The 21,578-nt window shown below is 40.4% G+C and overlaps 1 protein-coding gene across 11 annotated transcripts in view; it reads left to right on the top strand.

The window, feature by feature from the left end:
* The window catches only part of LIMS1 (LIM zinc finger domain containing 1), a 154,066-nt gene that overhangs the window by 118,314 nt on the left and 14,174 nt on the right, over positions 1-21,578 (top strand). For 8 of the 11 annotated variants that reach the window (XM_019715012.2, XM_019715011.2, XM_074332324.1 and 5 more), the window contains one exon: positions 8,349-8,508. In XM_019715012.2, the coding sequence (XP_019570571.1) occupies positions 8,353-8,508 (156 nt within the window). In that variant the 5' untranslated portion in view covers positions 8,349-8,352. Of the gene's footprint in view, positions 1-3,631; positions 4,033-8,348; positions 8,509-21,578 lie in introns of those variants that run through there. The other 3 variants (XM_019715006.2, XM_019715007.2, XM_019715008.2) reach the window with 2 other exon arrangements.

Here is a 21,578-nt window from a genome sequence, read left to right as displayed (position 1 = left end):
GTGCTGAAAATGGTTTAAAAGTACCCACATGCCTGGATATAAAACTTGAGCAATGTTTATTTGGCCTCAAATTACCCTCTTGTCCTCTTGGAAAAATAACACACTTCTTTTAGCTCTGCTTTATGGTCGTTGGATAAGAGAAGTGGATGACCAACTGACACCCCTATACGACGTGTGATCACAAAATATAGTGAATGTTTAAATAAAAAGATGTATTACAGTAAAAGACACATTGCCATTAATCCCCCTCTAAATACTCCCCCTCGCTTCGAACACACTTATCCCGTCGTTCTTGCCTCTTTCTGAAGCAGTCCTGGAAGTCCTCTTTCATGAGTGTCTTTATTTCATCCTCCTTCGTGACAGTGCTCTGTGTCACACATTGCTTCTGGTACAGCAATTTCTGTCAAAAACATGCCGGTGTGTCCTCATCCATCTTATTCACCAGGTCTGGCACCGTGTGACTTCTGGCTCTTCCCCAAAGTCAAAATGATCGTGAAAGGAAAATGTTTTGAATTGATTCAGGACATTGAGGCAGCCATGACAGCTCAACTAAAGACACTCACAACCCCAAACTAAGAGCTACTTAAATGGCCTTCAGTGGGTAAATGGTTAGACAAACTATGCTACGTGTATACCATGGAATACGACTCAGCAACAAAAAGAAGTAAGCTATTGACGTGTGTGTGTGTGTGTGTGTGTGTGTGTATACACACAGTGAACTTGGGTGGATCTCAAGCGCATTATGCTGAGTGGGAAAAGCCAACCTTCCAAGGCCACATATTGTATGATTCCATTTATGTAATTGTCTTAGTCAGTTTGGGCTGCTATAACAAAAATACCATAGACTTTATGGCTTAAAGAACAAATAATTATTTCTCAAGGTTCTAGAGGCTGGGAATTCTAAGACCAAGGCTTCAACAGATGTGATGTCAGATAAGCGTCTATCTACTTCCTGGCTTATAGACAGACAGTTACTCTGGCTGTATCATCATGTGGCCCATGGAAAGTGCTCTGTGTCACTTCTTCTTATAAGGGTTTTGATCCCATCACAAGGGATTAATGTCCCACTCTCCTGACCTAATCTAACCCTAATCTCCTCCCGGAGGCCCCATCTGCAAATACTATCACATTGGGGATTAGGCTTTCAACATAGGAATTTTGGAGAGACACATTCTGTTCACAGCAATAACATTCTCGAAGTTACAATTACATAGATGAAAAACAGATTAGTAGTTCCAGGGGTTAGGGATGGCAGGGTGGGGAGAGGGTGGGTGTGACTATCAGATAACATGAGAGAAATCTCTGTAGTGATGGAATAGTTTTATATCTTGATTAGGGTGGTGGTTACATGTATCTACCCTATATACACATTGTACCAATGTCAGAATCCTGGCTTTGATATTGTAGGATAGTTAGGTAAGATGTCATCACCGGGGAAAGCTGGATAAAGTATACACAGGACCTCTCTGTACAATCTTTGCAACTTTCCGTGACTCTGTATTTCAAAATAAAATTAAAAATTTGATTGCAGTTCTTTCAGATTATTTCGAATTCCTTGGCAGATAAGAGACTACATTGTGTCTTGTATTCATGAACCATTAGCTTTTTCATAGTTCAACTGTTCTGTCTAGTAGAAATAAGACCGGTTGTTACGAAATAAAAGATAATTAGTTACATTTTTAGATCTGGTGACTCAAAGTGCTTCGCAAATTGGCAGCTAATTTTCTCTTTCATTGTTTCCATGGTTTGCTAGATCAAGTAGATGGATTATTAACCCCAGTTCCTTCATCAACAAATAATTATTGCATACCTGCTAAGTGATGGGCTCTATTCATGATATGGGCATGAACAAGACAAGATTCCTACCCTCCTGCAGATTACATTTTTGGCATGTGAAGTGAGGGAGGCTAAAAGAAGGTAGAGAACTTGTCCCCTGCCCTCCTGGATACTGTTTGAGCTGAAAGGAAAGGGGATTCTTCCAGTACCTACTTCAGTGTTCTACCCTGCAGTTTGGTATCTCTCAGTAGCATTACCTCAGTGTGGGCAGAATAGTTTGGATCTGATGATGTTTCTGGCAGGAGAAGGAATGTGATTTGCATTTACTGGACCTAATAGGGATCAAACTGTAAAGACTATTGTAAGGAAAACAAAGGCATAGAGCTTCTTTCCTTAGGTGTGGAGAAATATATCAGTTACCGGAGGCACTGATACAGGATGGATTTTATAAAGAGATAGACAGAAACATTGGAGTCAGATGTCTGAATTTGAATTTGGGGCCTCCCACTTACCTAGCTGTGTGACTTTAAGCAGGTTACTTAAGCTCTCTGAGAAGGTAATTACAGTCTTGTTTATTTTTATACGGGGTAAATTAACTCCATATGGAAGCTAATTGTAAACTGGTAAGTTGGAAGGATTATTGTTGAGAACAGAGGGCGGTGGGACTCCCTTGCTTCTTTTTCACCATCAAGACATTGTCTAGAATCTTTTCCCCACGGAGAGCACATCCCCATGTTCATGGAATTGGTCTCAGTACACTGAAATAGGAAAGTTTAAAGATAATTAAAATAAAGATTGAGTTTTAGGAGGAGTGTTTTAGGTGAGGTAGAAATGTTAATAGAGAAAATAGATTAATAGAGAAGAAGTATTCTGGGCAGGAGGCTTGGATGGCTCCCCTCTTCCTATCATGTTACCCCTAACTCAGTGCATTGTGTTTCGTGTGTGTGTGTGTGTGTGTGTGTGTGTGTCCGTGTCCCCTCCGTGTCTTGCTTGCTCCCCTCTATATTCCACATAGTCATTGTAAAATAAGCCTTGAGGTTGTTTCTTTCCTATTTAAAAATGGTGAGTCTCTTGTTCCATCAGCCACAGGCTTTGCGCCTCGGCAGGATCCACAGCCTTGGAGTTCCGACCTGTACTCTGAGATCATTAGGCTTCGAAGGGGGAAGCCCAGACCTCATTTTCTGCTTCTAGTCCTAGTTTCACCCTTTTCTAGTCAACCTACTCTGCTCTCCAGTAATTGTGTTTTACCATTTTTTTCACATAGTAATTAACACCTGAGGCTCTAGAATTAGACCACCTAGGTTTAAATCTGCACCTTAGTCCTGAGAAAAGACCAAGAAATAGTGGCTCACCTGTTACAGGCTTAGCTGGAGGTCAAATAGAAAGAGTTCTAACTAATAAGCTCCGCTCTTCTCTATTACTTCCTGCGTCCGTTCATTGAACACATTATTGACTTCTTACTGCATCCAAGGGTGAGGATAAATAAGTCAGACGTAGCTCTTAATTTTACTGACTCACAGGGCAGCCATAGGGCACATGCATGAGCTGGGTACCGTGATGCCCCTCAGAGTGTGTCAGCCGTGCCAGCCTCACCGGGAGCTTATCAGGGGCCCCAAATTCCCGGGGGTGTTTTCCACACTCTCCAAGAGATGCTTAAATGCCCACTGAAGTTGAGAGGCAGAGTGTTCGTGTTGTCACTGCCCGGCGACAGGCAGCCAGGGCACATGGCTGCTGCTTCTCTTCGAGGCCTGCCAAGCTGGCCATTCCTGCAGCAGTGAGAACAGACACAGTCCACCTGGAAGGCTGCTTGGCAAAGACTGGGTCACGACTTTGTGGAATATTCTCCAGAGCTCCCAAAACACCTCAGTAACCCAGGCCTGTCAGGCCAACGGACTGCTTTCTGCTGGAGCTCTTAACGTGAAGGGTCAGGAGCGACCCTGGCGAGCCTGGGGCTGACGTGTGTGGGCACAGTGGGAGTGACCCTGGCAAGGAAGCGGGGGAGGCCTGGACATTGTTTCGCCGTCTCCTGTCCCGCTGCTCTCAGCCCTGGACTCCCAGCTCGCAAGCAGCAACAATGGCGTTCCCAGGCAGGGTGCACCCCTCTGTTATCCCAGAGAATGAAGAAATCCCCCAGACAGCCCTGAACGGTGTCCACCAGGCTAATGGAAATGAAGACGAGAGGGCTGTGTCTAAACTGCAGCGCAGGCACAGTGACGTAAAAGTCTACAAGGAGTTCTGTGACTTTTATGCAAAATTGTAAGTGTCTCTCTCCTGGAGTTCCCCTCTTCCAGACCTAGCCTTCCTGGGCTTTTAGTTCCCGAGCCATTTGCGGCTTTCTTTCCTTGGCTTTCAGCAGGGCCTTTCCAGGGTGATGCAGCATATTCCAGCAGGCAAGTAGGTTGCCTGGCCTTGGAAACTTCTGCTGGATGAAATGCTGATGTGAAGGAAAGTGCTACCTTTAAATTAAGAGTAGGAACGTCTCTGTCTTCTTCAGTGGTTTCCTGATAATAGTACATTTTCATTGTGTTGTCCAAAAGGGAGGGTTAGAGTTTTCATTGTCAGGATTTATAATAGAAAAACTTTATCCTCTAAAACTTCCCACAGATAAGAGGCAGGTGGGGGGAAACTGAAAAATTGAATTGCAGACTGCTGATAAAGATACAGATTTTTATTATGTTTAACAGTCAGCAGTTTGAAGTAGGCCAACTGGGTTTCTTGATACTGTCTCTAGGGGACTGAAGGAATTAAAAAAGGATGTAGTGTAACCAGGAGATAGATAGACATATAGATAGATGTATCAGGCGTTTAAGCGGTTCACCCTAGAAGTTAAATCTATTCGTTTTACTAAATGGGTTTTAGCAAACCGTTTTTTATTTTTTTTAAATAGTGTAGAGTAATATTTAGACCAACTCATTCAGGTAAGATTGTTGACCTTAAGCAAAGTTGTAAGCTTGGAATTATTGCAAATCCCCAATTTAAGAGTTGAGAGTAGAGGAGAATTTGACTGACCTGATTCTCTGTTTCCATGAATCCATTCTGTGTGGTATTGCAACAGATGTCATTTATTTTTGCAGCTCATAAAGAGCTCTTTTTAAGAGTAACCGGGCAATTATAATTTCACTGCAACCAGAATGCTTGGTGAACTCTCAAGATGCTTTTTGAATTTACACATTTTTGCATTTTAATAATAGAAAATTTGTTACACATACTTTGATAAATGAGGCACTTAAATAAAGGAAAGCTGATGATGTCAAATTTTCTGTGTGTGGTTGACTTGTGGAAGTAGATCAGCTAAAACAATTATGACTGGGCAGTTACGGACATTCCGTACTAACGGCTTTTATACATGTGTATATCGGTAGGTAGGTAGATAGACAGACAGATAGACAGACAGACAGACAGACAGACAGACAGACAGACAGACAGTTAGATAGATAGATAGATAGATACAGATATCACAATGTATATAGCCCTTGTCATCAACCCTTTTGTTGAAAATTTTAGTGGAAATTCTTTTCTGAGAAATTGGCCAATTTATTATAATTAACAGCTATTAACTATCATTCATGACTGTTTAAAAAGTAACTTGTATTTTGTGTATCAAATATAAAATATAAAAATCAGCTGTAAAAAATACATAGGTTAATATAGGTTCATCCATTTTAACAAACGTATCACCTGGGTGGGGGATGTTAGTTATACGGGAACTACGTGTGTGTAGGGACGGGGGGCATATGGAGAATCACTGTGCCTTTCTCTCGATTTTGCTATGAACCTAAAACTGCTGTAAAAAATAATCCATTAAAAAAATACATAGTGCCAGAGGATTGAAAACAAGAAAGGAAAGGGAAATGTAAACAGTTCCGTAGGTTGATGAGATTATTGGTATTTTTTTTCCTGAAAGTTTCCTCTAATGTTCTGTTCCTTTTCTTTTCCTGCTTGTTATAAAAAAGAATACTTCTTCAAAAAATACATGTTATCTCTAAAACTAGTTTATTTTTCCTGTGTATGCGAAAAACCTATGTGCTTCTTTTTATAATGTGTCTACCTATTTTCTAATTCTAACTATTTGAGTACTTGAACTTGAATATAAACAGTCTGTAGTATAAAAATCAATGATAAACAGTTTGATCTTGGGACCCCTTTACACTTTTAAAAATTACTAAGGTCCCAAAGAGTTTTTGCTTTATCAATATTTACTACATTAGAAACTAAAACTGAGAAATATTTTAAGTATTAGTTCATTTAAAATAATAAGCCCGTTACACAATAATATTAAATATTAATGTTAATTTTTTAATGTAAAGTGTTTCTAAAACAACAAAAGCTTGGTAGGAATTGTAGCGTTGTAGCATTTTTGCAAATCTCATTAACGTCTGTCTTAATAAAAGACAATTTCTCATAACTGCTTCTGCATTTATTCTAATATGTTGTTTTAGATTAAAAGCATATAAAGAAAACACGGTCTACCACAGAGATGTAGTTTGAAAAGGAATGACCTTTGAACCCCTTAAAAAGGTCACAGTGGCCCCTAAATTTTGAGAACCACTGACCTAGGTAATAATGAATTAGGACATTCTGGAATGGTCTTCTTTTCTAGATTTTTTGGCGTTCTATTAAAATCATTGAGGTTTTGGTGAATCCAAACCCTTTTGAGAGAGTTTTAAATGAATAAAAATGCTTTATATTTGAGTAGCCTTTTCTGGTTTCCAAAGTGGTTTTATATACTATTTCTTAGTACATCCTCAAAACTAAGAATTATCAGGGCAGGTATGGGTTTACTATACTTCATAAAGCATGTATTTTGTGGATTTTCGTCAGGAGAAAGGAGGAAGCACAAACCTTCGCAGAGCTTTGCTAAAACTTCCATAATTTATCTGGCTTATGGCAAAGCCATGTGAAGAAGGGAATTTTACAGATTTTTCTCCCTAACCTACAGAAATTTTGAAATGACAAAGTAGAAAATGCCTTTTAATATGTGATTTAGGCCAGGTTAGCCAAGCAGTGAGGCTGCTTCCCTTCTTTCTTTTCTCCTTATTTGCGGGGGAGGGTGATTTTAATTCTATACTGAAGCCTGTCAAGCCTAAATTAAGCCTAAAATTGAGTGTTGATTGGTACTGGACTGTGAATATGGTACTAAGTTAAGGCAAGGCTACAAAATAGGAATACTGCTCTTTAAAACTTTCGGGGAAGAAGGCCAGGTTGCCCTCCATTAGGGTAAGGTGGAAGTGAAACAAGGTGTGTGTGAACACTTTTGCTAAAGAAGCAGCAAAACTTAGAAACTGGTAAGAGACAAGGCAATTAATCTGTCCATAAAATGCAGACTCGCCTGCCCACCTGCCTCACAGGGAGGTTGTGAAGATCCAGGAGAACGAAGGCAGTACCTGTACAGGTGGACTGATTCAATGCTGGGGGGTCAGAAACTGCCCCAGGGAACCAGACACATAAGTAGAGTTTGCTCTCTGAGTGGGCATCTGAAAAGAAACTTGCCAAATTACGAAGGACAGCTTAGCCAATGACTGCTCTGGTTAGGGGACCTTCTCCACTTGGAGGCCTTCCAGAAACAAAACAGTTCTTTACATGAAGTTCAGAGGGCCCATTAGAGAATAACTAGTTATCTGATCATATGCTTTTCTTGCAAAGTGCACAAATCTTGGGACCATTTGTTGGATGCCTCCTGTGTAGAGTGGAATGACTGGCGAGGGAGTTACAAGTCTTTGGGCTCATCGTCAGTAACTCGACGCCTGCTTTTACTTTCCTCATTGTAAAGTGTGGTGGTGTCCCTATCGTGTCCTTTCAAGTGTTTGAAATTGATTCTGTATTCTAGTTGTGATTTTGAGTGGGAGACCTGGATTCTCATCCTGTAGCTTCCATTAACGAATTACTGGCTTTGTGGGGTTGGGCCAGTCACTCCACTTCCCTGAATTTACATTTCATCATCTGTAAAATGATAGTCATAATGGTAAAATTCTTTGATTTTAAGATATATATTATAATATTAGTATTCAATATTTGTCTTGTCAATTAGATTATAGGACTGAGGGATTTTGGCTGGTTTTAAGAGTTACTTAAGCAGTTGCTTTCAATAGGATGTAACCAAAGGGATCATCTGTGTCTGTTCTATGACATGGCGTTCAGTTGACGTGGTTTAGATTCTGTTCTCAGGAGGGAGAGAAATTGGCTTTGAGATTCTCACTTGTGGGTATTTTAATTAAGCTTCTTTTCAAGCTGTAAACTCGAGCTCCACGAGGGCAATTCTTGACCTTCATCTCTCTCCCTAGAGCCTAACAGGTAGTAGGCACCTGCTTGTGGTATATTTATCAAGAGGAATGTCAAAACTGTTGAAGAAAAACAGGTTCGAAGCAAGAGGCTCGTTCTGAACCTAAGGTGCTAGGGCAAAGAGATGGGAAAAGTCTGAGTTGAGTGCTTATGACACAAGCAAGAAATTGGCCTTTATAGATAAAATCTTTTTATGATCAGATAGAATGTGCTTTTTAGTTCTTTGCGTTTTTTTGTTCTTAACGTCTAAGAAAAGGTTGGCAATCCGTGATTTCGTGTCCTTTGTGTTACAGCAACATGGCCAATGCCCTTGCCAACGCCACTTGTGAGCGCTGCAGGGGGGGCTTTGCGCCCGCCGAGAAGATTGTAAACAGTAATGGCGAGCTGTACCATGAGCAGTGTTTCGTGTGCGCTCAGTGTTTCCAGCAGTTTCCGGAAGGACTTTTCTATGAGGTGAGTCAACCTGGACAGAAGCATAAAGGTACCATTCCCCTTCCCTCCTTTTTTTGAGGCGTCCCTCTTCCCTTTAAATTTCAATGTCAAAGATTGCATCGAAGTGCCAGATACAGAGCTGGATATTTGCAAACTGTCAGGTCAGTGGTGGCTTATGTGTGCCCTGACAGACCCCACCATTTATACTGTTCATTTCATCTTCCTATTTCAGAACCCGCAGTACCTGTGACTCAGCCTGTCAGACCTGAGCACTTAGCTGAGCAAATTCTTTCATAAACTTCAGCCACGGTTTTTCTGGCATATCCACTCAGGTCCCCACTTGTTTGCTCCCTACACATACTTGCGTGATTCCTGCCTCTGTGTCTTTCCTCCTTCTCAAAGCACCACTGGATATCCTCTCTAGAGGAAAGGTATCTGTTACCTACTCCGTGACTTTCAGGCAACAAGTGGGACCTTCCATGTGTTTATTTTCTAAAGAGGATCTTGTTTGAAATGAGTATTTGGGGGGAGATGCCCTGCCCACATTTAGCTCTTCTATGTGTCTTACGGTCTTTTTCAAATACTTTATTTTTTGTGATGCTCTGCTGTTACCCTGTGGTCTACACTTGGTATTCTTATGACTGAAGCCCCCTTCTCACAGTAAACGTCTATGTTTAGGACTGGTCTAGGGAGGCTGACCCTGTGCTCTTAATGGAGATAAAATTGGTGAGAGAGAGAGAGAGAGAGAGAGAGAGAGAGGTGTCACTTAATTTACTTTTACCAACTTCTTAAATATTTGTATATATATGTTATTCATATGTGTATCTCTATATGATAATATGCGTATATGTACATAGGACTATGTTATAACTATAGATGGCTGCTGTTTGAGTTCTTCTTTTGCCTAACAGGTTTAATTTCCCTCCTTTATAAGCCATTCCTGAGGAAGGAAAGGTAGTTGTTAAAGGTCATTAGTAAGTTGATTGCGGCTCAGACAGCATTTTCCCGTAGAAACAATGCCTTGTGAGAGTCTGGTTCCAGGGCCAGCCATCCGTAATGGGTACATGAAATAAAACCACTGTGGGTATAGCAACTTCACTCTGGGAAAGAACCTTAAGAGTTTTGATTCAGGAACACTATTGTATTCACTGGAACACATTTTGAGCTTCTACTATGTGCTAGAAATACACATTTACTACAACAAAAATGCTAGCAATAAGAACAGGAATTATGTTTCTCCGTTCTTTCAGTTCTTAACTCCTTCCCTGGGGAGTGGGAATCTCTTTTACTGTCCAGGGTGATGGCCTTTGGATGGGAATGGCAAGTGACAGTTGGGGTGGGAGCAGAGCAGAATAGGCACAGTGTCCAATGGCAGAAGGGAAGACATGGGGAGAAGGGCTGGGCGGGTTAGAGATCCCCCTTGCGCTGTGGGTGGGGCTGCCATTGGTAATGAGCCAGGTAGCAATTAGATTCAAGAAGAAAAGGAAATCACTAGGGGCTGAGGCAGGGGAAGAGAAAGGCAACGGGGTCAGGAGGGAGATGCAAGGACCTGCATCTGTGGAGTCTTGACAGAACATTCTCAGATCTCTGAGCAAGCACAGTGGAGGCGGGCGAGGACTGTGGCAAGGTAGGAGGTAAGCCTCCCAAAACACGTTTAAGGGAATCCGAGGAATCTGCCTCCAGAGGAAACACTGGTCTTCATATTTTGTAAAGCCCATTGTCCCCCTGCCTTGTTTTCCCATGAGGCCCAGAGAGGTTGAAATGTCATTGATAACACGGCAGATTTGTGACATGAATGGGTTTAGAAACTAGTTTGCTGTCCTAATACTCAATATGGTATACTTTCCTTTACATATTCTTTTCAAATCTGGGATATTTTCATTGACATGGATAATTATGGCCAATGCCTTAGAAGACATTCCAGAGGAGCAGTAGAGAACTCAAAAGAGAAAGGCAGGCTCTATATTTTTAAACATTTTTCTTACTTCTGTGGCCTTCTATACCCTATCACTTTATTTTTCCTTTATTGTCTGTTTGCCTGCCACTTTGGAATTTATATCATTAAGCACGATCACCTTCTAAGCTCCTGGTTCCATATTTGGATTCTGTCAGCTGCCAAGCTGCTTGTGCTTAGTCAGAGGGAAGGCTCTGTAAGAGACTTGAGTAGGACAGAATAAAGCATGACTCACATTTGTCCTCCTGCCCACCCTTCACGCCTCTTTACTTCTGAGCTATAAATACCCTTCCTGGGCTTGTCTGATAGTGTTCTAGAAGATGTTACCAACACCCACAACTAGTCTGTTAATAGGCTGTTGTCCAGCTTAAGCTCCCTGGGTTCCTGAGAAAGATTGCTTTTTTAGCTACATTTCCAATTAAAACCCCTTGTCCAGGCCAGAATACTACCTTTCCGTTTGGTTGAAAGATATTAGAGAAAAAGCTATCCAGGGCTTCCAAGAAATAATCTGCATTTTCAATTGCATCCAGCAATAAATTGTTTTCCAGAAAAGGAAGCTCGCAAACTACCTGGTTTGCTTTCCTTTTGAGACACAACTCTATGCTGCAGTCTTGGTGGTAATAGCAAGTGCATCCTTTCCACTCTGTACTTTTGATATGGTTTTTGTCCTTCCCTTATTTCCATAGTCCTTACTCTTTCCTCTAGGAGGCTAGCCATAAAGACTAACAGGTGGGTTCTCTGGACTCACTTTCCTTTGAAAATGAGGTTCACTTTTTACTGTGGAACTTGCTGGTGTTTTGGATCAGATGGCCAGGACATTCTTCCCTTTGCCCACAAAGTCAAGTCTAGCGTGAGACTACTGTTTCCTGCCCACTCCCTAGGATGTGTGTCTGGAGGTAAGCTGATGGAACTCAGATGTCTCTGGCTCATCTGTAGCGCCTGTTAAGAGTGAGTTAGCAGCAACCACGATTAATTATTACCCACATTGGCTCCTTACTCAAGATGAATTTGAATCCCACTGGATTATGTGGCTTAAAAAACAAACTTAAGGTTTTCCCTTAAGATGATAATACATCACCACTGAAGGATGTTAAGGTGGGACTTAATCATTCTTCTGCTCTGCAGCTTCTGTCATTAATCAGGACTGTTTCACACAAAAAATAAATAAATGGACTGTTTCTTTACCCAAGGTGTGTCCTTTTTTATTAGATTTTTTTATTTTCAGTTATAGCTGATGTACAAAGTTATATTAGTTTTAGATGTGCAATACAGTGATTAGACATTTATTTAACTTACAAAGGGATCACCCTGATAAATCCAGGACACATCTGACGCCACACATAGTTATTACAGTACTGTATTTCCCATGTTATACTCTACATCCCCATGTCTGTTTTGCAGCTACCAATTTGTATCTGTTAATCCCTTTCCTGCTTCACCCATCTCCCCAACCTTCTCCAATCTGGCAGCCATCAAAATGTTCTCTGTATCTATGGGCATGTTTCTGTTTTGTTTGTTCGTTTATCTAGATTCCACATATAAGTGAAATCATATGACATTTGTCTTTCTGTGTCTGACATAATTCTGCTCAGCAAAATACCTTCTAGATCCATTCATGTTGTTGCAGATAGCAAGATTTCATTCTATTTTATGGATTAGTAATATTCCATTGTACGAGGTATGACAATTAAGTTCACGAACTTATTGCAATGATGTCGCTAACCTTTTTTGATATCAGAGGGATTGTTCATTATGAATTTATACCAACTGGACCGTTAACCAAGTTCACTATTTGGAAGTGCTGAAGAGGCTGCGTGAAAAAGACAACCTGAACTTTTCACCAACAATTCATGTCTCTTGCATCACGACAATGCACCAGCTCACACGGCACTGTCTGTGAGGGAGTTTTTAGCCAGCAAACAAATAACTGTATTGGAACACCCTCCCTACTCACCTGATCTGGCCCCCAATGACTTCTTTCTTTACTCGAAGATACAGGAAATATTGAAAGGAAGACATTTTGATGACATTCAGGACATGAAAGGTAATACAACGACAACTCTAATGGCCATTCCAGAAAAAGAGTTCCAAAATTGAAGGGTAGACTAGGCCCTGGCGTCGGTGCATAGCTTCCCAAGGGGAGTACTTCGAAGGTGACTGTAGTGATATTCAGCAATGAAGTATGTAGCACTTTTTCAACGATGAGTTGGTGAACTTAACTGTCTGACCTCGTATATGTATACCACCTCTTCTTTATCCAGTCATCTATTGCTGGACATCCAGGCTGCCTCCATATCTTAGCTATTATAAATAAGCTGCAGTGAACATATGGATGCACTTTTCCCTTCAAAGTAGTGTTTTGGGTTTCTTCCGATAAATACCCAGAAGTGGGATAACTGGGTCCTACTTTGTCTCTTGTTATATAGTCTTTGTTTTAAAGTCTGTTTTATCTAGTATAAGTATTGCTACCCCAGCTTTTTTTTATTTCCATTTTCATGAAATATCTTTTTCCATTTCTTTACTTTCAGTCTGTATGTGTCTTTCAATCTGAAATGAGTCTCTTCTAGGCAGCATATGTAAGGGCTTTATTTTCTTATCCCATCCGCCACCCTATCTTTTGATCGGAGCATTTAATCCATTTATATTTAAAGGAATTGTTAAGATGGTAGAGTAGGTAGGTGCTGTGCTAACCTCCTCTCTAGGCCACATCAAAATTACAACTAAACTACAGGACAAACATTGAGAACTATTTAAGTCTAGCTGAACAAAAGTCCTATAACCAAGGATATACAGAAGAAGCCACATCAAGACTGGTCAAGTGTAATTGAAAAAAATAAAATTCATTTTAACCAAAGAAATGCAATGATGTTTACCAACAATGAACAAAAAATACAGTAATTGTTGATAGATACCGTGTTTTCCCTAAAATAAGACCTAACTGGAAAATAAGCCTTAGCATGATTTTTCAGGATGACAGCCCCTGAACATAAGCCTTAATGTGTCTTTTGGAGCAAACCTTAATATAAGACCTGGTCTTATTTTTGGGGAAACACGGTATGTAAATATTGCCATTTTATTATACATATATATATATTTTTTCTTCTTAAAGAAAATGTCTTTGACATTTCTTGTAATACTGGTTTAGTGTTGATGAAATGCTTTAGATTTTTCCTTGTGTGGGAAGCTCTTTATCTTTTTGATTCTAAATGATAGCATTGCTGGGTAGACTAATCTTGGTTGTAGGTCCTTGCCTTTCATGACTTTGAGTGCCAGTCCCTTCAGACCTGCAAAGTTTCTGTTGAAAAATCAGTTGACAGTCTTACGGAAGCTCCCTTGTAGGTAACTAACTGCTTTTCTCTTGCTGCTTTTAAGATTATCTCTTTGTCTTTAACCTTTGGCATTTTAATTATAATATATTTAGGTGTGGGCCTCTTTGGGTTCATCTTGTTTGGGATTCTCTGTACCTCCTGGGCTTGTATATCTATTTCCTTCATCAGGTTAGGAAAGTTTTCTGTCATTATTTCATCAACTAAGTTTTTAGTTCCTTGCTCTCTCTCTTCTCCTTTTGGTACATCTATGATGTGAATGTTGTTACACTTGATGATGTCCCAGAGGCCCCTTAAATTATCCTCATATTTTGGATTCTTTTTTCTTTTTGCTGTTTTCTTTTTGCTGGTTGTTTTCTGCTACGTTATCTTCCAAATCACTGATTTGATTCTCTGCTTCATCTAACCTACTGTTGATTTCCTCTAATGTATTCTTTATTTCATTATTGTATTCTTCATTTCTGACTGGTTCCTTTTTATGTTTATGTTAGACACACACACAAAAAAACATTTTTATGTTTCCTGTCTCTTTGTTGAAGTACTCACTGAGATCATTGAGCATCCTTATAACCAGTGTTTTGAACTCTACATCTAATAGATTGCTAGTCTCCATTTTGCTTAGTTTTTTTCCTGGAGCTTTGTTCTGTTCTTTTGTTTGGGACATGTTTTCTTTGTCTTCCCATTTTAACTGCATCCTTGTTTTTGTTTCTTTACATTAGGTAGGGCTGCTATGTCTCCCAGTTTTAGTAGAATGGCCTTATGTAGTAGGTGTTGTGTGGGGCCCAGTGGCACAGTCCCTGTGGTCACCTGTACTGGGTGCTCCAGGTGTGTCCCTTGTGTGGGTTGTGTGTGCCCTCCTGTAGTAGTTAAACCTTGGTTGCTATTTGCATGTCATTGGGAAGGATTGAGCCTCAGGCTGATTGCTGGTGAAAACTGGCTGTGACTACAGTGGAGGAGCTATTGTGCAGGAGCTGACCATACAGAACAGGCTGTGCTTTAGCGGGGTTCTGGTACCTGCCCAGTTTGGGCCTATTGTTTGTGGAGGTGGTTGGGTTGTCCTCTGGTGCGGTCTGAAACTGGCCAACAGTTGTGTTGGTTCTGGGGCCTCTTCGGAGGGGCTCTGTTGCAGGTCAAGGTCAGCTGCTGCCTGTGGCCTGCCCAGGGCCACATGGTATGAGGTACAAAATTATCTGTGGATGGTTTCCACTTGTGCTGGGCCTGGAGGGGGGAGAGGCTAAGCTGCAAACTGAGGCTGGCCACTTCTAGTGCTGGGCTTGGGCTTGCTTGGCAAGAGATACGGGGCGTGCCAAGGCCAGATGCTGCCTGCTTGGAGTTTGTGAACCTTTGAGAGATTTTAGGAAAGTCTGCGGCATGAGCCAAGGCAGGCTGTTTGTATGGGTAAGCCACTCTTAAGTGGTTTGGTTGGGCCTGTAAGTTGGGTGGGGAGGCCTTAGGGAATCATCCAGGTGGGGTGAACAGTGTTTAGCCAAGTTCATGGAGACTCAGGTAATGCTGCGTCTACATGTAGGGTTGGGGTAGGGTTCAACAAGGTATCTCCCAGCACTTATATCTGGGAGAAAGCTGCCCCTCCAGCCCTCATCCTGCAGCCAGACATTCAGTTTCTCTCTGTGTGTCCCTGGCACCCATCAATCTGCTGCCCAGTGCTGGAGCACAGAGCAAGTGAGTCCATTAGTGAGGAAGTCTGTGCACAGGCCCTTTAAGAAGATCACCTGGGACTGCAGCTGCCCTCATCTCACCCAGCCACAATCTCCACTGGTTTTCACAGCCAGAAGTTAGAGGGACTTCTCTTCCTGGGACTGGGGAGCTTGGTGTGGGGCTGGGACCCCTCACTCCCCTGAGGGGCACCTCTACAGCCAAGATGTCCCTCCCAATTTTTAACGTCACACATGAGTATGGGACCAGCCTGTTCTGCATCTCTGCCCCTCCTACCAGTCTCAAGGTGGCTTCTGTATTCCTCAGTTGTAGGACTTATGTCCAACTAGACTTCAGGTGATTCTCAATGATGGTCTATAGTTTAGTTGTAATTTTGATTTCATCTAGAAAGGAGTAAGCACAGAGTTTACCTACTCCGCCATCTTGACTGGAACACCCAAGGTGTTTGTTGTGATAAGACATCTTTAGTGGTATTTTCAACTTAGTCCCATGTTTCATTTCAATTATCTTCTCTGAGTCCACACAGCACCTTTAGTATGAAGAGTATTTACACATTTTTACCAGGCTTTTTATTTATATGCTTATTTTTTTCCTATCTGACTTTAAATGCCTCAGGCACAAAGACTACTCTAAATCTATATATCACTTGTTTTACAGTAGTTCATGGCTATTAGGTATTTAATAAATAAAATAGTATGTATACAGTACTTGTATAGATTGTAAGATAAGGTGCTAATACACCAACTAGGAACTACTGGGTCAGACAGTTTCTAATGTAAATATTTGCAGGCTATACTTCAAAATCTTGGTACTCTTTACCTAATTCCTATTGTTCATCTCTTGAACATATTTGAGATTTCTCGTGCTTGCATGCAGAACTGTGAATGAAAGAAATGCATTCTTAAATGGAAACAGGAGCTCTCCATTGTGGGTAGAATCCTGAGCCATGATGTGTTTTTCAATACCGTATGTGGACCACTGACCTGATATGTTGGTTCAGGCCAATGTGGTGGAGTTTTTATTTAAAACCTACAGAAAAGTTGAAAGAATTGTACAATGAATGTCATGTAAGCATCTCCCCACCACACACAAACACACTCCACACCCATTCTTTACCAAACAATTTGAAAATAAGTTGCAGACAGATGACACTAAATGAAGTTACTTTTCATTTTCTACATTTTTTTCTACTGTTAATTTTGACATTTGCCTTTGAGTATTTTTGAGGATGATTTATGATTTGACTCTTAACCTGTGTATTTTTAGGGGGTAGGGGCAATGGAAGAGCCATAGTTAAGAGATGATTTTTGGGATACTGGCATTACCCAAATGTACTGTTATTGAGTGACATGTTATATCAAGTTGGGATTTTAATATAATCACTTCATTTCTTGAATTAAAAACTCCCCTGTCCCCATTTCATTTAAATGATTCAAATAACATTAAACTCTTATTTTCAAGAGCAGACGTTAAAAGGAAAAGAAAGGGAGCTTAATTCTCTCCCTTGAGTGGGTGCTGGACTTACTAGATTCACTTCTAACAGGGATAAGGAAAAAGTGAAGTAGCAACTTTGTAGTGGAGAAACCTGGAAGATACCATCTTTTTTTCCCCCAAGGGAATTTTAATGTTATATGGAGATATTTTTAAATACATTTTTTTTTTCTGTAAGAAAAATCAACCATGTAAAAATGCACCATATTAAAGCTTATATTCTTTCCAAAGCCCTATATTTGTTAGTTGGTTACTGAACATTTACTCCTAATTGCTGTTAATTAGACATACAGGGTGAGAGATTCTTGCTCCCTATCCGCTGCCATTTGTCCTCCCACAAAATGGAAGCTTGGTGCTTACTGTAAGCCTGTTATTTTAATGTAGTTCTCTTAATAATTAAAAATGTCATCGTCACAATAATTAACATCCATTGGCTGTTTTACACGTGCTAGGCACTGTGCTAAGAACTTTGCATTCACCATTTTGTTTAATTTGGAAGATACCAACTTAACAAAGTGATCATCACAAGTGATAGTAAGTCATGTTGGCATCATGTGCGCCCCAACATGATGCAACAAGTAGAGCATATACCTCTGTGGTATTCTTCCCCTAAACTGTGACTTCAGTCTCGCCATGAGACAAACTCATAATAAGAAGCACTCCACAAAATACCTGACCAGTACCTTTCAAAAGTGTCATGCAGGACAGGGCATGCCTGAGGAACTGTCACAGACGAGAGGAGTCTAAGGAGCCTCTATTTGTCTGACTTCCATGAGATTTTGTGAGTGGTATTTATTCATTCATTGACCTATCCATTTGTTCAGCAAATATTTATAATACTAATTAATCAGTTACAGTGTGACAGGCACCATTGTCATATGCTAGTAGAATGATGAGCAAGGTACTTAGTTTTCAAAGAATTGATCCTACTAGACTGACCAAGTCTTTGAAAGTTCAGTATGAAAACTTCATAGTATTCTGGATTGACTGGCAATAGGGAAAAGTTAAATCTATTTGAAGACAGACCTCCCTGCCACCCCCGGCCGAATCCACTGAAAACTAGAATAGATTATGTTTTAAATACTTTAGTATAGTGCCTTGGCACTTGGTAAGAGCTTAATAAATGGAAGATGCTAGTGTTTAGAAAATAATCACGATGTGGTTTTACAGACTGTTAGTACCTGTCTCCACAGAGGCTACTAGACAGTGCCTTGCCTTTAGGGGGTGGCTCTGAATGTTTCCTGACTGAGAGAAGCTGTCAGTGAAGCTGTTCATAGCCATAATTAGGACTTTCCAGAACAGATAGAGGGTGGACTGGTACATGGTCGAAAAGAAACCAAGTAGTACAAGACTAATGTCATTGTCCCACATCCAGTAGAATTACCTCTTCATCTGTGTTCAAGAGAGTAATTCTTATGTAAAGAACACATTGTATATTGGCAGAGAAGCCAGGGTTACCATTCCATCATGACTTTTAAGTCCTGATAGAAGCTCACAAGATAACTTAAGAATTCTAGGTTATATCTCTATTCCTGTACCAAAGAGAGGTGACGATACAGAGGAAGCTCAGGTCATGGGGCTGCCAGCCGTGGACGCTCTACTGGCACTGGTGCAAATTATTTCATCTTTCTGAATTTCAGTTTTCTCTAACAAGGGGCTAATCACACATGTCTCAGAGGGTTATGAGTTTGATCCAAAGTAGCATGTACATTACCCAGTAAGTTAGCCCCTCCCTTCCTCCACTTCCCAGTGGGAACTACTTCGGGTAAGTAATGTTTGCACACAATAAACCTGGTTTCCTCTGCCTCAGCACAACTGACATTTTGAGCTGGACAATTCTTGGCGGTGGGGGCTGTCGTGTACATTGTAGGATGTTTAGTAACATCTAGGGTTTCCAGGTGGGAAATCCCACCCATTATCAGGAATTTTTTTTGCTTTCCCGTTCCTGAACCCCAATATAAACTGTTTTCTGTTCTCCACGAGGAATTGTTTCCACAAAGTCATGACCGATACTAGCGACCACCTAGGTTCAAGAAGCCAATTTTCCCGATTTTCCTGACCAACTTTTCTTGGGATTTGGGAACGGAAAAGTGAAAAAAAATTCCCGAGAATGGGCGGGAATTCCCGCCCAGAAACCCTAGCAATAAATAGGAAACATGTCTAAGAGATGCATTTGTGAGCAGTACATTTATTTCCCATTATGGGTATTATTGGGTTCAAGGAGCCAATTTACCTGATTTCCCAACCAACTTTTCTTAGGAATCGGGAACGGGAAAGCAAAACAAATTCCTGAGAATGAGGGGGAATTCCTGCCTGGAAACCCTAGTAACATCCCTCGTCTTTACCCACTAGGTCCCAGTTATGAAAATCAAAAATATCTCCATATATTGCCAAATATCCCTAGGGAGCAGTCACCCTCAGTGGAGAACCACTGCACTAAACAATGAGGGCATCCCTTCAAATAGGGACTAGCAAGTCAGTTCTAAATGGGCATGTTCCCCAGATTGTTTAGGCAATACCCTGTACAAGCAAAAACCTTCTTACAGTCCTAGCTCTAAGAATTTGACTGCAGTCAGAGTTAATTCTTGTGCCATAAATTTAATTAGAAAGTATTTCTAGAAAGAATTCACATAAGAAAGATGCTAAAGAAAGCCTATATTCCCTTATTTAAATTGGCACAAGGGAAAATACTAAGTATACCATTCTTGGATAGTTCATCACACATTTAGCAGAAGGCAAGATACGGTTTCCATGTAGAGCTGGTTACCCAAACTGATATTCATTTTTCTTTATTCAGATATTCTACTTCTGCATTTTAATTAAAAAAAAATTAAATAGTGGTGATTATAATAATTATACTTTTAAGTTTATCTATATCAGAAGATAGTGATCAGGGTAATAACAGAAACAAAGTGAGCACATTAAAACAACAAGTTGCTTCCCACCCCACCAAGAGCTGAGGTGCTCCTTCCCAGGTTCATGTGAGTCTCTCGGAAATGGGGCTCCCCTGGTTTCTGTTGCTTCACATTCCTCAGGTTGCTTGGAATGTAGTACTTTATACATGAATAAATGCCCTATTATTGTTAATTTTCTAAGACTTGTGAATTATATTAACCTTTTTATTTCTGAAATAATTATCTATTTAACCCCCATTTTGAGCCAGACACTATACTAGGTGTTTTACAAACTGTTCTTGTTCTTTTTCTTTAATTTGATTCTCACATGAACCCTGCAAGTTAGGTATTTTTATTCCCAATTTACATATTGCCGTGATGAGGCTCAGACACATTGCCCACAGTTCACTGGTAGGTAAGTCTCAAATCAGAATTTTATCAGGACTGCTTGTCTCTGCAAGTTGTGTTCTCCATGTAATGCCCTGACATTCACTGAAACTGAAATGGTTTCCTAGGAGTGATATTTTACGTAACTGATAGTTAGTGCTCTCCTGTATATAGCCATCACTGCTGCTTCATTCCGTCGTTCAGTAAATGTTTATGGAACACTTACAATGTATGCTGTGCTGTATAGACCACACTATGCCCTAGTTCCAGGAATGAATACAGTTTTCAAAGTGATTTGGGTAGAACTTGATGACAGTTTTCGTGGTTCTTGTCCTCATATTCAAACCAGGAAAATTTAGACAGATTGTGTAAATGTATGAGTTATATATGATTAGTGATCTTCAATTTTGTATTGTAGTTATTTTCGGAGGGAAATCTGTTTCCATCAGTGCTGGTTTTCGTAAGTTGTCCGTATTTCCAATCATCCACCAATACACATGAAGAAATATTTGTAAAATGACCAAGCCATTGGTGGCATGAGAAGGCTGATTAAATGCCATTTCCAGAAGGAAATACCCATTCAACCCAGAGACCCTAACGCCAACTATAATATGTAGCCACTACTGTGGTTCCTGAATCTAACTTTGTGATGTCTGGGATTATCTCCAATGAAAGTTATCTTAATTTTTCCCCTAAGAAAATACTTTTGGAAGTGTAATGGAACCAATAGTTACAGAGGGATGTACTTCCAGAAATATTACAAATTGGGATGGACTGAACCAAGGATTAGGGACTTGGTGTACAGCCTTTTACAAGCTTGGCATAGTACACGTTTAGGGGCTGGGTTCTTTGTTGATACTTCAGATTTCTTTCTCTCGCCTTAGTTTGATATCCCACATGTGTCCTTTTTTTCTCCCATCACAGAATGCATAACAGGAAAGACCAACGTATGATGAGTAATTTAGTGAAAAGGTGTTTTACAATGAGTTTTCGTCACTCGTTTCCTGTTACACTGAATCATGATTACTCAGGAAGGCTGAAACCTGAGAAGGGAAGACTGGTTGGGAGGAAACTTTCCAGCAAAACGAGGGAGGTGCTTACCTGCTTGACCTCAGAGCAACTTATGATTAACCAGTACAAATGTTGAAGATTTTGAAGATTTTCAACATTTGCACTTGACTTGAAATGAGAACATTAGCTAAGTTTCTTATTCTGAGCTTTCTTAGTATATGTGCTGCTGAAGTGAGCACGATTCTGAGCTTTCTTTAAAGCAGCAGAATTCTTTTTCCCCCCAAAGAGAATCTTCAAAAACTCCAGCATTTAAAACAGTTTAAATCAGAGTTTAAACACTACTAATTTGAAGCA

Source organism: Rhinolophus sinicus, linkage group LG05, assembly GCF_036562045.2.
Source record: "Rhinolophus sinicus isolate RSC01 linkage group LG05, ASM3656204v1, whole genome shotgun sequence".
NCBI lineage: Eukaryota > Metazoa > Chordata > Mammalia > Chiroptera > Rhinolophidae > Rhinolophus > Rhinolophus sinicus.
The sequence above is the reverse complement of the archived record's forward strand: the minus strand, read 5'-3'. Positions and strand labels throughout refer to the sequence as shown.